The sequence below is a fragment of the Geotrypetes seraphini genome, chromosome 8 (assembly GCF_902459505.1).
Source record: "Geotrypetes seraphini chromosome 8, aGeoSer1.1, whole genome shotgun sequence".
Classification (NCBI taxonomy): domain Eukaryota; kingdom Metazoa; phylum Chordata; class Amphibia; order Gymnophiona; family Dermophiidae; genus Geotrypetes; species Geotrypetes seraphini.
In genome coordinates this window covers 121,505,064-121,522,774 of record NC_047091.1, presented here as the reverse complement: position 1 = coordinate 121,522,774, position 17,711 = coordinate 121,505,064, and the positions used below count along the sequence as shown (strand labels likewise).

The window sequence follows — 17,711 nt, the reverse complement described above, 5'->3', positions numbered from 1 at the left end:
CCAGAGTCACTGTTGTACCTATTAAATCTTTACCTAAGTAATTTTTAGCATTGTTGTACAGTTTTTGGCGTTTACCATCATTGTTCTGTTCCTTCAGAATTTCTCATGAGGAGGGCATCTTTTCTCTTTTTGCTACCTTATAAAATCTAAACAAGAAAACAGCAATGGGGGGGGACAGCTTCTTGATTTGATGACAATTTCACTGTACTGCTAATTGAGGTGAGTCCCTCTGGTCAGTGGCGTAGCAAGGGTGAGAGGCACCAGGGGCAATGGCTCCCCTCCCCCGCCCTCCATGCGCTCCTTCCCTACTGCTTTCCTTCCCCCATACCTCTAATGTTCCTGGCGCAAGCAGCAACCTCCCAAACTGCTCTTGCGCCAGCATGGGCTCTTCCTCCGATGTCACTTCCTAGACGTGGGCCCAGGAAGTGATGTCAGAGGAAGAGCCCATGCTGGCACAACAGCAGGTTGGGGGTTGCTGCTCGTGCCAAGAACGTTACAGAAGTTTGGGGGAAAGGAAATGGTGCCCATGCATGGCAGTGGAGGGGCAGGGAGCAGAGAGAAGGACTTCCTCACCAAGATGGAGCCCGGGGCATACCACCTCCCCCCTTACTATGACACTGACTCTGGTACCTGGAAGATAGTCAAGATGTATGTCGGTATTTTCTTTTCCTCCTCTTTCCCCTGCCCCTCTCCCTTTTTTAAACAGATGACCAAATCTGTAATTGATACTAGCTACAAGGGAGCTAAGACCTGTAACTACCTCCAAGGAAGCTCCAATACTTAAATCATGCTGTTGACTAACGTTATTTACTTTTTGATCGATGTGTATGCAAAATACTTGGCTCCTCTCTCTCTCTATCTCTTTCTCTTTCTCTCTCTCCTTTTCTTTCCCTCTCAGTGACATCCAACTCGCTGCTTTCTGTCCTCATCTCTCCAGTAGACGATCACAGCCTTCTCCTTCACTGGGTAGCCCCTCTTCTCCCAGCAGCTTCCTATGTCGTTGAGTGGTTTGAGGAGCCAGGGAAACTCAACTGGAATGCTAGCTGGCATTATGAGGCTGGCAATATCAATCATATAGTCATAAAAGGTAAAGTTCCCACCTTGCGCATATGTATATCTTTCAGGGACTTGGGGGAAGAATAGGGTTTCCAGATGTCCAGGAAAACCCAGACATGTCCTCTTTCTAGAGGACTGTTGGGGGTGGCTGGTTGGATTTCCAAACCTGGCAGTTTGTCTGGGTTTTGGAAGGCCCCAAGTTCAGGGCCGCGTCTGGAGAGCCACCAAGCATGTGCAGATGCAATGCGCTGATATCATACACATGCGAGCATGCATGTGATGTCATCATGTCGCATTTGCACATGCTCAGAGGCCCTCCATATGTGACCTAGACTCGAGGAAGAAGAGGCAAGGTTTGTGTGAGGGTGGAGTTGGGGCGGAACAGGGAGGAGCTGGGGCAAAATGGAGCGGGGACATGTGTCCTCTGATGTTTTTTTCGCGAACAAATCTGGTAACCCTGGGGAAGGGGGGTGAATGAATCTGCTAGCTGGACATTACCACAGGAAGCTGTACCTGGCAAGACACATTTTAGCATTTATAGAAATGGAAGAAAATACACTTGGAATTTTTGGATTGTAATGGAGAGTGCCAGATATAGGCCACTGGCTTTTAGGTAGTCATACATATTGTACATTATAAAGCAGATGTCTCCATCCTGATGAGAATGCATGCTGCTGAATAATCATGGATAAAATGTAGTGGAAGTAATGTAAGCATTCAGCTGATGCAAAAGTACTTTTTTCTTGATATGATTTTGTAAAGGATAGAAAAGATGAAAAGTTAATTATAATTTTGTCATCGTTTTCTGTAAAAGGAACTGTGCAGGTATCTGTTGTTTTTTTGAGATTGTAGGTAATTACGTATAACTAGAGGTGGTCAAATACTTATGACCTCTGACCATGATCCTAAACTGCTAGGCAGTGCTCTAACTCACACACTCACACACACACTCACACACTCCAACTGTGTTGCTGCCTAGAGTCCTGCATAGGGTTATCAGACATCCGGGAAAACTCAGACATGTCCTCTTTTTAGAGGACTGTCCAGGCGCTCGAACGGACTTTCCAAAACCCAGGGGTGTCTGGGTTTTGGAAAGCCCCGAAGAGCTCCAGCCGCATCTGGAAGGCCTCTGAGCATGCACGGATGATGTCACACATCCGTGCATGCTCCAGGCCATGTTTTGTGGGGAAGATGGCTGTCCATCTCATTTTATTTAGAGACTGAGGATGAGCCCAGGGATATCCTTCAATTTGATGCCCCTCCTTCCCCTCCCGAAAGAAGCTGTGACAGTTCCTGTGCACAGAATCTTTAAGCTTGTGCAGATGAAGCAGTGAGTGACTCTCCTCCAATGCAGCAGGTCAGTAAGAAACCAATTCTATGTATACAGTAGATTTGAGAAGCTCCAGCTTCCTCACCATTCCATGGCGGTCAAATCCAATCTTAAAAAAAAAACAAAAAAAAACTCCAACACTCGCTGCTCAGTGCTCCTGGGGAGGGAGGTTTGGATCTTTGAAGCTCTGGGGAAGAAATTATATCAGAATACTATTGCATTACATTAGTATTTATGGATTGCTAATATGTCCCAGAAGGAGTTCAATGCATATCCAGGGATTACATTATTTCATTATGGTTCATGACGCAGATAACTTGGTTTGTGTTTGTGTAGGCATATGATTATGGTATATAGTTTGGAGAAAAGATTGACTATATTTGGTGTTTTAGATTGTTAATTTGCTTCTAATTTTTGATCAATTTAAACTTAGTTTTTAATTAAATGAATTCATATATCTAAAATTGTGATTTCCAGTCTTTAGTGTTATGTTGCAGAAGATGTCAGATAGCTCGCTCCTTTAGGGCCTTATTCCAAAGGCACACTTCCCCATTCAGAACCGATGGAAAAAATAGTCTACTGAATAATAATTTTAAGGTTAGATATACAGTACTATGCTTTTTTTCCCCATTTTGGTATTTCTGGAGGGAATACCAAATGTGCATTTACCTTCTGAATCTTTGGGAAAGTTTGCTATCAGTTCTTAATGTGCATGCATTTGCAAAAGAAGTTGGGCAGGGATCAGACCTCTCCCTTGGGACAAGGCTAATGAACTCCAACAGATAGTAACCAAAGGGCAAGAGTGTGGAAATTATATGGTGCAGGCAATATATGATACTTTTGATATGACATTTAGTGCCTCTGCCATGGGGACTGGGTTATGCAGACTCACCTGGCGGCATACTTCAGACCTTGAACCCTCAGTTCAAGAGAAGCTGGTGGACCTTTCATGCTAGGGAAATAATCTTTTTGGCAACTAGGTGGAGAAGGTCATGGTCTCAGAACATTTCTAGATAAGGTCTATCAAGTTGCTATCCCAGCTCGCTTCCAGCAGAAGACCTACTATAAAATGCATAGGTTCCCTCCCCCCACTTGATTTGTCCAGAATAACCACGGACTCACTCCCCCCCACAGCAGCAGAGGGCCCAGATGTTCCAACCAGCTCTCCAGTCAAAGCAAGGGATGAACTTTGACTGCTCCAGAAGGGCAGAGCTACAATTCCCATGACTGTTTAGATGACCTTCCAGTAGGAGGAAGGCTGAATTTTTTTCAACAATGGTGGCCCCTTGTAACCTCTGACTGGTAGGTTATCAACATAGTATGGAAAGGCTACACATCCTAATTGGATAGATTCTCTCCAAATTGCCCACCAAGAACATTAAAGTTAAGCTCTTGGCACCAGGAAGTGCTTGCAAAGGAATTCTTTACCAAGGTGATCAAATCCATTTCACCAGGGTAAAAAGGATAGATTTTTTAAGATGTGGGATATATAAATAAATAAATAAATTTTTACTCAAAGTACTTCTGGTCACCAATAAAACAGGGGGATATCATCCTATCCTAGACCTAAGGGCCCTAAACAAGAACCTGGCAAAGAAGAAGTTTGTGATGGTTTCCCTGGGCACTCTACTTCCCATGATTCAGGAAACAGATTGGCTGGGATGGGGAGCACATATAGGTGGGCTCTACTGCCAGGGTCAGTGGTCTGCTCCAGAGAGACAACACCACATCAATCTCTTCAAGTTACAAGCTATTTAGATGTCCTCCAGATGTGGCCCTAATCTTAGACAAACTACCGGGTTTTCAAAAACTGCTCGGACACCCGGTCAGTCCTCTAAAAAGAAGACATATCTGGGTAAATTCGGACATACGGTAACCCTACTAGTATAGCTCCAGGCCCTTTCTGCTGCAGGCCTCTTTTTTTTTGTACTTCTTTTGTTTCAGACAGCTAGGGAGCTCCATTAGCCAGAATAATTACATCTTGCTTGTCCTCAGAAAAAAAAAACAAATTTACTCACCTGTAGCAAGTGTTCTCTGAGGTCAGCAGGATGCATATGCTAACTGCTGTGCCCTCCTCCCCTTGGAGTTGCCTTTTATCAGTTATAGTATTAGACTGATCTGGCCCTGCGTGGTAACAGCAGAAGAGAAGGTGCATATATGTCCACTGAGCCACTCTCAAAGGCTTCTTAATGGTTAATAGGGAGTACTTCCCACACTGGGCTCCATCAGATGACATCACCATCAGTCAGACTATGCATCCTGCTGGCCTCCGAGAACACTTGCTACAGATGAGTCACTTCACTTTCATGGATTTGATATACCGCCTCTCCCAATGGCTCTGTACATGGTGGTGTCATTTAGAGATGGCCATCAAAGAGGTGCATATCTTTCTGAAGAGGTCTGACTTTGGGTCATTGAATTCTGCTTGCATGCAAGATGCTAAACAACAGATTTGTAGTACACACTGAACTGACTTTTGACTTTATTTATTCCCATTAGATATTTTGTTGAATGAGGATATTCTTATGTTCTGATTTTCTCACTTTGTTCTCATTTTAATTAGATGTGTTTGAGCCAGGCCACCTGTACAACCTATCTGTCCATGCACTGAGTGATGGAGATGTGTGGACTTCTGGGACTATCTGCTCTTACTCCAAGCAGCTTCGTGAGTAAACTGCCCCTAGGGGCTGCAGGCTGCATCTCATGATAGAGTGGTGGCTTCAAATTAGTTTTGCACATACCTTAACAAAGATGAACCTCAATCCTAAATCAGAGTGTGTTACAGGAGATTTCAGTCTCTCAGATCTACTCTAATGTTCTTCTCAGCACTTGCTTTGTGCCAAAGTCCACTTTCTTCCAGTTCTCGATGTTTTTTTTGTGAACCCTCTTGATTTAAATGAAACCTTTGTGTATCACAAAGGTAGCAATATATTTTCTCCTTTTTATATTCAAGAGTACATCTAATTAAGACTCATAATCCTTTTAACAGTGGTGCAGCTAGGACTCAGTGGGTTCTGGGTGGGAGAACTAAAATGGACCCCCCCCAATGTGTGCACATACCCCCAAGTCCAGCACCTCTCCCTCCCCCCCCCCCCTTCGACCAGCTGCTTACCCAGCTGCCAGATCCTCCAGATGCAAAAGCAGCAGAGACAGTGCTAAAGTCTGCCTGGCCAGCAGGACTTTTCCTCTGCCATGTCCCACCATTCTGATGGAACTTCTGTGGACAGGATGCAGCAAAGCAAAGGCCCCACCAGCCAGAGAGCAGCCTTTAGTGTTGTCTGTGCTGCTGTGGTGTCTGGAGGATCCAGCGGGTGGATAAGCAGCTGGACGCAAGCACACCTACATGGAAGGGTTCAGCTGCAGGTGGCCCCTACCACTGAGCAACCCTGGGCATTTTTCCAGGCTTGCTCAATGGTAATGTGGCAGAGTCCAGTCCAGACTCACCCAGAGCACTGCCCACATGCACAAACAACCACTGTACAAAGGTGCAACAACCAGAAAGCTTTTATTTTTCTAGAGTTAGAGACCTGAGTCTGTTTCTTCATAGACTCAGGAAAGGCACAAACAATTGCTTAGTTTTCATAGCCCTAAGTCACTTCCATATTTATTTTCCTTATCCTGCTTCAGTATAGACCAGTTACCGCTGAAGGTTCTTACACATGTCCCAAACCTTTCCAAGGCTTCCTCAGCCTACAGCTAGGAAAGGGGAAGTCTCTCTCTCCCTGGGACTCCTTCCTTCTTCAGAGACTTTTCTCTCTCGTGGGGACCTCCCTCCAATGATTCTCCTCTGTGGAATGGTGTCTTGTCTTGTGAGCTGTGCTGCTTATTTGTAGCCTCTTAACTACTTGAATTTTTTATCTAATCTAATCTAATCTAAACCTTAAGTTTATATACCGCATCATCTCCATGAGAATGGAGCTCGACACGGTTTACAAGAACTTAAAATAGTGGGTAGAGAAAAAGGATTACATGAACATGACTTATGTTTTTATATTTTTAAGACAGCCAAGGACACTATAAGACCCCTGAGGAAGGCATTTTTATTTTGCCAAAACCCAGCCCTTATTAGATCATTTTTATTGTATATATTATTTGGTTTCTAGCCTGTGGGTCACTTGTGACTATATACACCCTTTGTGGATTGTTTTTAAGTTATTTGGATGGTTATTAAACTACAAACTGGTACATACGATCTTTTGCTCCACAATCTTTTTGTTTTGCTGCTTCATTTCCTTTGTGGATCCTTTTGGTGCTATTTGGATTTTGTTATCAAGTCACTTAACCCTCCATTGCCCCAGGTATGAAAACTTAGACTGTGAGCCCTCTGGAGACAGAGAAAGACCTACACATAATGGGCTAAATTCAGTTTAAATTGCAAACAAAAAAAAGTAGTCTAAATGGTATTGGTGAAAGCAGTTAGCTTAGCAGGGTTTAAAAAAGGCTTGAATACTTTTCTAAAACAGAAATCTATAAGCCATTATTGAGATGACTTGGGGAAATCCACTGCTTATTCCTACAATAAGCAGTATGAAATCTGTTTTACTTCTTGAGATCTTGCCAGGTACTTGAGACCTGGGTTGACCACTGTTGGAAACAGGATATTGGGCTGATTGACCTTTTCCAGTATGCTTTTCCAGTATGCTTTTATGTGAGCTAAGTGTAGGATAATCAAGCCATTGTGACATCATTGATGAGGCTGGCTCTTAGGCATTGGTGGAATGAGGCATTATGACATCACTCAATCTCAGTTCTGGAATGTTGCTACTCTTTGGGTTTTTGCCAGGTATTGGGACCTGGGTTGGCCACTATTGGAAACAGGATATTGGGCTTGATTGACCTTCGGTCTGTCCCAGTATGGCAATTCTTATGTTCTTATAAAGTGTCAAACACAAAGACCACAGGTAAAAACGCCATTTCTTTAGCACTCTCCAGACCAGTAGAGGTTAACTTTACGAGTGGGTATATATCTGATCATGACCAGCAGGTGGAGACTGAAAACAAAACTTTGGGACAGTATATCCTAGCCCCTCCTCTCTATTTCCCTCAGTCTTCTTTCAGTCTCCAGCAGGTGTGAGTGATCTGTGCCCATCTCCCTTGGTAGGGCTGTTGGAATTTGTTTAGGGGTTTATTGTCCCTGTTTTTGGCCGGACGGAGCTTGGTCGGGCCCTGTTTGGGGGTCCGTCCGACCTCGGGGGTGTCAAACCCGGCGGGTCTCGAGCAGGGTCCCTCCCCCCACTTCCTCCACCTCCCCACATTTTTTTAGAGGAGCCTCAGCAGTAAGCCTTGCCCCCTAAGTCAAGCAAGGCATATTGCTTCGAGAGCCTGTGGAGTCTGTTCTGTAAAAAAAAAAAAAAATCCTGAGGTAGTGCTGGTCTGAAGGGTTGTTTCCCTTTAAGAAAACTGTATTTTACTGTATTTTTTCATGTAACCGGCACTTTTTTATAGCTAGGTCGCGTATGGAGCAATTGTGCCCTTCTCCGGGGGAGTAGGACACAATTGAGTCCAGCCGCGAGGCACTCGCGGCCGGCCTGAACTCGGCGGTTTGGGTCGGTGAGGTGGTGGAGCTCCGTCGGCAGCGGCTGCAGGCGCCCAGAGCTCCCCGCCGATGGTGCCTCGCGAGTCGGCTTGGAGCAGTGGGGAAGCCCGGTCTTCCACAACCGCCCACGGAGGGATTCCCCGAAGGATTCCCTCTCAGCTGATTTTTTGACAGCTGATGCCGACTTGCCTGTTTTAGCGGCTGGGATTGTTCAGTCTTCTCAGCCGCTACAGGCCATGGAGGGAGCATTTTTGGTGGGAACTTCGCCATTTTCTTTGTCTGGCCCCTCCATTTTGTCTGCAACCTCAGGTGACCTTCCCCCTGTATGGCGAACACAGGGGCAGGTTTCAGCATGGACCCCTGCTGGGGCAGGGAGTCCCTGGGGACCCCCAGGGGTTTTTGCCCCCAATTTATTTTCTTTCTTTGTGCGGACTTTGGGGGTCCCACGTGCACCTGGGGGGTTTCGGGGGGGGGGTTTCCCTCCGCACCCCCTATGGCTTTGCCTCCCTCTTTTCGTTTGGCGTCCCCTCTTCCTCCTCCCTCATCCAAGCGCCCGCGGGGGGGCTTGGATTGCGAATTGGTGGGCGGAGGAGCGTGTTGGCCTGGTTGAGGACCTGGCTGCTTTGGCGGGCTTCCAGGATCCTCTAGAGGGGACGCCCGCTGGCAGCGGGGCGGCGGGTTTCCCGTCTTCCAGAGCAGATGCGTCCGTGGTGCGCTTTTTATTCAGAGGGATGAGCTTTTAGACCTGTGTAGCAGGTCTCCTTGGTGCTGCATTTTTGCAGTGGCGCCACCGGAGACCCCGCGTATGGGGGCCCCTCTGCTTCAGGGGGTCTGTCCTGTTTCCCGCTCTTTTCCTGTGCGTCAGGATTTGCGGGATTTTGTGTTGGCGCAGTGGCCTATGGGCGCAGTTTCGTTTGGTGTGCGCCTTGGCTCTTGGTTATCCCGTCCCGGAGGGAGATAGGGCTACCTTAATTTCGCCAATGGGGAACGCGGTGGTCTCGGCACTTCCTAAGCGGCATACCGTGCCTGTTATGGACGGTTCTGCTCTTAGGGTCTCGGAGGAGCGTGCGTTAGAGACACTTCTTAAGTATGATTTTGATGTCTCTGCCTTTGGGGTCCAGGCGGCTATTTGTGGGGAGCTAGTCGCTCGCGCCGTGTTTCGGTGGGCTGAGCGTGTCCTGGATCGGGAGTCTGATGACTGGTCTCTAGTGGATCAGGAGGTAGCGAAGATTGCGATGGCTGCCTCGTTCCTCTCAGATGCTCTTTATGACTTGGTGCGGATTTCGGCTAAGTCTATGGCGTGGCCGCGCGGCGTATTTTGTGGCTGCGTGCTTGGGCGGCGGATTCTGCGTCCAAAGCTAGGTTTACTAAAGTTCCCTTTAGGGGGTCTTTTTGTTTGGAGAGGAATTAGATGAGTTGATTCAGACTCTGACGGACTCGAAGGTGCCCCGTCTGCCTGAGGACCGTGCCCGCCCTGCGTCTCGGTGTGGGGCTGCCCGGGGGCGTTTGCGGGAATTTCGCAAGTATCGCCCGGGGCGTGGGGCTGCTTCTTTCCCGGCTCAGGGTTTTTCCCGGGGTCGGTTCTTCCAGCGCATGCAGCCCTTTCGGGGGCCCGTCGGGGGGCAGGGAATCCCTCCGCCGGTTCCCCCGCTTCCCGTCCTGCGCAATGTCTCCTTGCCGGCGCCCCCTTTGGTTCCGGTGGGGGCCCGGCTGCGCAAATTTTTCCCCAAATGGGCCGAGATCACGTCCGATCAGTGGGTCCTTGAGGTGGTGCGGGACGGTTACGCTCTGGAGTTCACCCGCTCTCTGCCGGACCTTTTCCTCGCTTCTCCATGTCAGACTCCATGGAAGACGCAGGCTTTTCGTCAGACCCTTCAGCGTTTGCTAGATCTCGAGGCAGTGGTGCCGGTGCCCCCTACGGAGTGGGGCACCGGCAGGTACTCCATTTACTTTGTGGTGGCCATAAAGGAGGGGACCTTTCGGCCCATCCTGGATTTGAAAGGGGTCAACAGAGCTCTCAAGATTCCGTCTTTCCGCATGGAAACGCTGCGGTCGGTCATTCTGGCGATTCAGCCGGGGGAGTTTCTCACGTCTCTCGATCTGACGGAGGCCTACTTGCAGGTTCCAATTCGGGCCTCTCATCAGCGCTTCCTTCGCTTTGCGATCTTGGGGCGGCACTTTCAGTTCTGTGCGCTTCCCTTTGGTCTGGCCACGGCTCCCCGGACGTTCACCAAGGTAATGGTGGTCGTCGCGGCAGCCTTGCGGTCGGTGGGCATCCTGGTTCACCCCTACCTGGACGACTGGTTGATTCGGGCAAAGTCGTTGCAGGAGAGCTCCCGGGTTACGGCTCGGGTGGTGGAGTTTCTCCGGTCGCTGGGCTGGGTGGTCAACCTTTCCAAGAGTCGGTTGGTCCCGGCTCAGCGTCTGGAGTGCCTTGGGGTTATGTTCGACACCTCCTTGGGGAAGGTCTTCCTTCCAGAGGCCCGGGTGAGCAAATTGCAATCTCAGATTCGCCTGCTTTTGGCGTCCCGGGGTCCTCGGGCGCGAGATTTCCTCCAAGTCCTGGGGTCAATGGCGGCGTCCCTGGACGTGGTGAGGTGGGCGCGGGCCCACATGCGTCCTCTTCAGTATGCTCTGCTCCGGAGGTGGTCTCCCCGGAGGCAAGATTTGGATGTTCCGGTTCCCCTGCGAGGCTTGGCGCGCTGCAGTCTGCGCTGGTGGCTCCGGACCCCTCACCTGGTTCAGGGGGTGGGTCTGGATCTCCCGCAGTGGACGGTGCTCCTTACGGATGCGAGTCTCCTCGGTTGGGGGGCTCAGTTTATGGGCCACTCAGCTCGGGGCACCTGGTCCGCGGAGGAGGCCTCCTGGTCGATCAACGTGTTGGAGACCAGAGCGGTCAGGCTGGCGCTGTTAGCTTTCCACTCCCTTTTGCTGGGCAAGTCGGTCAGAGTCCTGTCGGCGGTGGCTTATGTCAATCGTCAGGGGGGCACCAAGAGCACTCCTGTGGCGCAGGAGGCGGCTCGGCTCATGGTTTGGGCGGAGTCCCATCTTCTGGACCTCTCGGCTTCTCATATAGCCGGGGTAGAAAATGTTCAGGCAGACTTCCTCAGTCGTCACTTCCTGGATCCAGGAGAGTGGTTTCTCGGCGCCGGAGCGTTTCGGTTGATAGTGCAGGCTTGGGGGCAGCCCCTGATGGACCTGATGGCCACGAGTGGCAACGCCAAAGTGCCCCGCTTCTTCAGTCGGCGCAGGGACAGTCTGGCCGAGGGTCTGGATGCTCTGGTCCAGCCGTGGCCAATGGAGGGGCTCCTGTATGTGTTCCCTCCTTGGCCGTTGGTGGGCAGAGTACTTCTTCGCATTGTTCGCCATCCGGAGCTGGTGGTTCTGGTGGCTCCGGATTGGCCTCGGCGTCCGTGGTATGCGGATTTGGTGAGGCATCTGGTGGCGGATCCTCTTCCTCTGCCTCTCTTGGACGACCTTCTGACGCAGGGTCCCATTCCCATGTTTGACCCGTCTCCCTTCTGTCTTACGGCGTGGCTCTTGAAAGGGGTCGCCTGAGCAGGAAGGGTTATTCAGGCAAGGTAATTTCTACACTCTTGGGGTCCCGTCGGCTTTCTACCTCTCGGGCTTATGTGCGGGTTTGGCGTCTCTTTGAGGGATGGTGCCGGGCGCGGGGAGTGGTCTCTTTTCGCGCTTCCCTGCCTCACATTCTAGAATTCTTGCAGAATGGCCTGGATAGAGGCCTGGCTTGGTCTTCTCTCCGGGTGCATCTTGCGGCCCTGTCGGCTTTTCGAGGGTTGGTGTCAGGTCAGCGTTTGTCGGCCCTTCCTGATGTGATTCGGTTTTTGCGGGTGGCCAAGTTGCTTCGGCCTCCCATTCGGCCCTCGGTTCCCTCTTGGGATCTCAATCTGGTTCTCTCGGTTATGGTGCGTCCGCCTTTTGAGCCTTTGGATGGCTGTTCTTTGAAGGACCTTACTTTGAAGGCGGTCTTTTTGGTGGCCATTACGTCTGCTAGGCGTGTTTCTGAGCTGCAGGCGTTCTCTTGTAGGGCTCCCTTCTTGGAGTTTTCTAGGGAGCGGGTCGTCTTGCGGCCTGTTCCTTACTTTCTGCCGAAAGTAGTGTCTTCTTTTCATGTCAATCAATCGGTGGTCCTCCCGGTCTTGGGAAATCAGGAGGGCTCGTCTGAGCAACGGCAGCTGCGCAAGTTGGATGTCGGTCGGGTTCTCCGCTCTTCTGTGCAGCGGACTCGGGAATTCCGGAAATCCGATCATCTCTTTGTCCTTCTGGCGGGTCCTCGTCGGGGGGCTGGCGCTTCTAAGGCTATTATTGCGCGCTGGATCAAGGAGGCGATTGCTTCCGCATATCTTCTGAAACAGAAGCCTGTTCCGGAGTTTCTCAAGGCTCATTCCACTCGGGGTCAGGCGGCTTCTTGGGCTGAGTCGTCGCTCGTGCCTCCAGTGGATATTTGTACGGCTGCGGTTTGGTCCTCCTTGCATTCCTTTGTTCGACATTATCGGGTAGATGTTCAGGCGCGTCGGGACGCGGTGTTCGGTGAGCGTGTTCTGGTATCGGCCCTTCGGGGGTCCCGCCCGTAAGAGGGACTGCTTTGGTACGTCCCACTCGTAAAGTTAACCTCTACTGGTCTGGAGAGTGCTAAAGAAGGAGAAATTAGGTTCTTACCTGCTAATTTACTTTCTTTTAGCTTCTCCAGACCAGTAGAGGTCCCCACCCTGTCTGTTGTTGTTGGGGCTGTTGCGCGGGCAGTTTTTGGTTTTTGCTGCGGGTTCTAGTATTTTTCTAGGGCCGGGGAGAATTGAAGAACAGCGGCTGTGGCTCGGCTGGCTTAGCTGGCGAGCTGTGGGGACATTCTTCCTTCGGGAATTTCTCCTCTGCATTTTCCAACAGCATTTTGGGTATGTTATTTGTTACTCCTTTCGGAGTATTGTTTTTTCTCTCTGTTTTTTTCCAGTTCTTGGTTCTGCTTGGCTATTCGGCAGACTGAGGGAAATAGAGAGGAGGGGCTAGGATATACTGTCCCAAAGTTTTGTTTTCAGTCTCCACCTGCTGGTCATGATCAGATATATACCCACTCGTAAAGTTAACCTCTACTGGTCTGGAGAAGCTAAAAGAAAGTAAATTAGCAGGTAAGAACCTAATTTCTCCTTTGTTATGTTCAAATTAATAAGTAGGAGTAAGTTTGTGGATTCTGACACTGAAAATAGCACGAATTAACACTCACAAACCCAACCAAAACATAAATACCAAAGGGAACACCAACAATTGTACCCACTGAGAAGAAGAAAACAAAGACTAGAAGGCACTCAATGAACTTACATGGAAATACCTTTAAAACAAATAAGAGGAACTCTGGCACTTGTTGCCAGAGGAAGTAGCGGTTAGCGTAGCTGAGTTTTAAAAAAGAGGTTTGGACAAGTTCCTGGAGGAAAAGTCCAGAGTCTGCTATTGAGACAGACATGGAAGAAGCCACACTTGCCCTGGGATCAGACACATAGAATGTTACTAGTATTTGGGTTTCTGCCAGGTACTTGTGACCTGGATTAGCCATTGTGAGAAACAGGATCCTGGGCTAGATGGACCATTGGTCTGACCCAGTAGGGCTATTCTTATGGTTTTATGTCTTTCTAAGGGGGATTTTATAAGGCAGGGCCTATGACTTTATAAAACATTAGCAGAATTTGTAGATGCAGATGTTTACACTAGAGAGTTGCGCAGGGACAGAAATCCCACCCGTCTCCATGAGGAATCCCACCCATCCCCACCCATCCCCGTGAGGAATCCTTCCGTCCCCACCCATCCCCGCAAGGAATTTCCTCCGTCCCCACCCACCCTATAAACTACAGAAATTGTTATTTAATTTAATTATGCTACTGAATGAAAGGCTCTGGTAGAAACCCATTTACAAATAAGCAAAAAGACACTATTAATTTGGAAATATTAATTGGGAAGAATACATACTTTGTAAACGGGTTTCTACCAGAGCCTCTAATGTTTATAAATTTTTATCAACACAACTAATATACTACTTTATCCTAAAGCAAAAAAAAAAAAAAGAAATAGAATTTTTTTCCTACCTTTGTTGCCTGGTTTCTGCTTTCCTCATGTTCTCATTCAATTCCTTCCATCCACTATCGCTCTTCTCTCTGCGTCTTAGAGGAGACATGATAGAAACCTTCAAAATCCTGAAGGGCATAGAAAAGATAGACAGGGGCAGATTCTTCACAATGTGGGGAAACACAAGTACAAGAGGGCACTCGGAGAAATTAAAAGGGGGTAGTTTTAGAACAAACGCTAGGTAGTTCTTTTTTACCCAGAGGGTGGTGGACACATGGAACGCGCTTCCGGAGGCCATGAGAGGCCAGACCAAGTTACAGGGCTTCAGAGAAGGTTTAGATAGGTTCCTAGAGGATAAGGGGATTAAGGGGTACAGATAGGAGTTGAGCTAGGTTATAGGAATAGTCAGGGACCACTGCACAGGTAATAGGCCTGAGGGACCGCCACGGGAGCGGACCGCTGGGCAGGATGGACCTCTAGTCTGACCCAGCGGAGGCAAATTCTTATGTTCTTCCATTTGCTCTGTTACTGTGCCTTTCCCTTTCTCCCCCCTTCCAAATTGGTCTGGCACCCATCTTCTTCCCTCCGCTCCCCCCATAGTCTGGCATCTCTGTCTTCTTCCCTGCCAGTGTCTTCGCTCCACTCTCTCTTCCCCATTTTCTTTCAGCGTCCTTCTCCCCCCCCATCTTCCCCATGTCCTGTTAGCGTCCTTCTCCCCCCTCTGCCTTCCCCATGTACTTTCAGTGTCCTTCTCCCTCCTCTGTCTTCCCCATGTGCTTTCAGTGTCCTTCTCCCCCTCTGTCTTCCCCATGTCCTTTCAGCATCCTTTTCCCCCCCGTCTTCCCCATGTCCTTTCAGCGTCCTTCTCCCCCTCCATCTTCCCCATGTCCTTTCAGCGTCCTTCTCCCCCTCCGTCTTCCCCATGTCCTTTCAGCATCCTTCTCCACCCCTTTGTCTTCCCCATGTGCTTTCAGCGTCCTTCTCCCCCCTCTGTCTTCCCCATGTTCTTTCTGCGTCCTTCTCCCCCCTCAGTTTTACCTTACCCGTCTTTTCCTCTCCACTCCACCTTTCCTCCCTTTCTCTCTCCCTGCCCCTTACCTTCGTGGTGCTACCCCGCCCGCCCGACAACAGAACAGGCCCGGTCCGACAAACCTCCCTGCCCTGTAGCCGCGAATCTAAATTACCTTCTTACAGCAGCTGGAGTATTGAAGCTGCTGTAAGAAAGTAATTTAGATTCACGGCTACAGAGCAGGGAGGTTTGTCGGACCGGGCCTGTTGTCGGTCGGTCGGAGGAAGCGCCACAAAGGTAAGGGGACCTGGCCGGCTGTGCACAGAAGTCTTTCCGATGTCAGCGCTGACGTCGGAGGGAGGGAGGGCTTTGCTTAAGCCCTCCCTCCGACGTCAGTGCTGACATCATGGAAGACTTCCGTTCCGATCAGCTGTGTGCTGCGGCAGGGCAGGTAGGGAGAAGACGAGCATCCAACCCCGCAGGAACCCCGCGACCCTCGGAGGCGTCCCCACGGGATCCCCACGACCCTAGGGGGCGTCCCCACGGGATCCCCGTGATCCTAGGGGGCGTCCCCACAGGATCCCCGTGACCCAAAGGGAGAACCCGCGGGATCCCCGCGGGTCCCGTGGGATTCCCGTCATCCCGTTTCCGTGCAGCTCTCTAGTTTACACCTGTCTAAGAGCTGGTGAAAATGGCTGCACTTGGATTATTTTACATGTATAAATTAGCATATTTTATAATTTAGGCATGTATTTGAGAATTCTGCCCATGCTCTGTCCAAATTTTGCCCCTGGATATACCTATCAGGAAAATGCATACCACATCAATGCAAGCACTGTACACAATCAAACTTTTTCTAACAGGTCATGTAGAAAGGAGTAAACTTATGATAACAAGCCAACATGACTTCTGTAAGGGAAGATCGTGTCTGACGAACTTATGCACTTCTTCGAAGAAATTAACAAACGGATGGACAAAGGGGACCCCATAGACATTGTATATTTAGACTTCCAAAAAGCCTTTGACAAGGTACCCCATGAACGCCTACTTTGGAAACTGAAGTACCATGGGGTGGAAGGAGACATACATAGATGGATCGGAAATTGGTTGGCGGGTAGGAAACAGAGGGTAGGAGTGAAGGGCCACTACTCGGACTGGAGGAGGGTCACGAGTGGAGTTCCACAGGGGTCGGTGCTTGGACTGCTGCTGTTCAACATATTTATAAATGATCTAGAAACTGGGATGAAGTGCAAAGTAATAAAATTTGCAGATGACACCAAACTATTTAATGGGGCTAGGACTATAGAGGACTGCGAGGGTTTACAAAGGGACCTGAACAAGCTAGGGGAGTGGGCGTCGAGATGGCAGATGAAGTTTAATGTAGAGAAATGTAAAGTCTTGCACGTAGGAAACAGAAACCCGAGGTACAGCTACACGATGAGAGGGCTATTACTGAGTGAGAGTACCCAAGAAAGGGACTTGGGGGTAATAGTGGACAAGACCATGAAGCCGTCGGCACAGTGCGCAGCGGCCACTAAGAAAGCAAATAGAATTCTAGGTATAATCAAGAAGGGTATTACAACCAGAATGAAAGAAGTTATCCTCCCATTGTATCAGGCGATGGTGCGTCCGCATCTGGAGTACTGCGTCCAATATTGGTCGCCGTACCTAAAGAAGGATATGGCTATACTCGAGGGGGTTCAGAAGAGAGCAACACGTTTGATAAAAGGTATGGAAAACCTTTCATATGCTGGAAGATTGGAGAAACGGGTTCTTTTCCCTAGAGAAGCGGAGACTTAGAGGGGATATGATAAAGAGTTACAAAATCATAAAGGGCATAGAGAAAGTGGGGAGGGACAGATTCTTCAAGCTTTCGAAAACTACAAGAACGAGAAGGCATTCGGAAAAATTAAAAGGGGACAGATTCAGAACCAATGCGGGTGGTGGACGCCTGGAATGCGCTTCCAAATGGCGTGATAGGACAGGGTATGGTATTGGAGTTCAAGAAGGGATTGGACAATTTCCTGAAGGAAAAGGGGATAGAAGGGTATAGATAGAGGGTTACTATACAGGTCCTGGACCTGATGGTCCGCCGCGTGAGCGGACTGCTGGGCATGATGGACCCCTGGTCTGACCCAGCAGAGGCACTGCTTATGTTCTTATGTTCTTACAAGTGTATGTGACCACATATGGGAATGGGAATTGTATACTGACTTTTTGTGATTACGTATCAAAGCAGTTTACATATATACAGGTACTTATTTTGTACCTGGGTCAATGGAGGATTAAGTGACTTTCCCAGGGTCGTAAGGAGCAGCACTGGGATTTGATCCCATAACCTCCGGGTGCTGAGGCTGCAGCTCTTCCGCTAGTTCTCTATCTAGAACAGACAATTTGTAATCTTTCACCTTCACTCTGGCTGTTTTAAAACCAATGTAGAAAATATGAGAGAGAAACTGAAGAAGCCTTTTTTTTTGTCTGCAGACCCTCTGCGTTCTCCCGTTTTATATCCCACTCAGATCTGGAAATCCCAAGTGGCACTGAACTGGGAAGACATTCCCGTTAGAGAGCGCCGCGGCATTGTGCGGAACTACAGCCTCTTCTACGGCGAGCCAGGAGGCGAGTTGCAGTGTAAGCCATAAGTTGTTTAGCTTGGGGCAGGTGAAGGGAAATCTCTGGGTATTTTCACTACTTGTATTCTACATCTC

At 49.3% G+C, this 17,711-nt stretch overlaps 1 protein-coding gene across 4 annotated transcripts in view; it reads left to right on the top strand.

Moving 5' to 3' along the window:
• Positions 1–17,711, top strand: part of LOC117364505 (interleukin-6 receptor subunit beta-like) — a 112,350-nt gene that overhangs the window by 80,070 nt on the left and 14,569 nt on the right. For 2 of the 4 annotated variants that reach the window (XR_004540265.1, XM_033953742.1), the window contains exons 10-12: positions 938–1,087; positions 4,950–5,051; positions 17,488–17,634. Coding sequence is in view for 3 of the 4 variants with exons in the window: in XM_033953742.1 (XP_033809633.1) it covers positions 938–1,087; positions 4,950–5,051; positions 17,488–17,634 (399 nt within the window). In the remaining variant the exon portion in view is untranslated. The remainder of the gene's footprint in view (positions 1–937; positions 1,088–4,949; positions 5,052–17,487; positions 17,635–17,711) is intronic. The other 2 variants (XM_033953743.1, XM_033953744.1) reach the window with 2 other exon arrangements.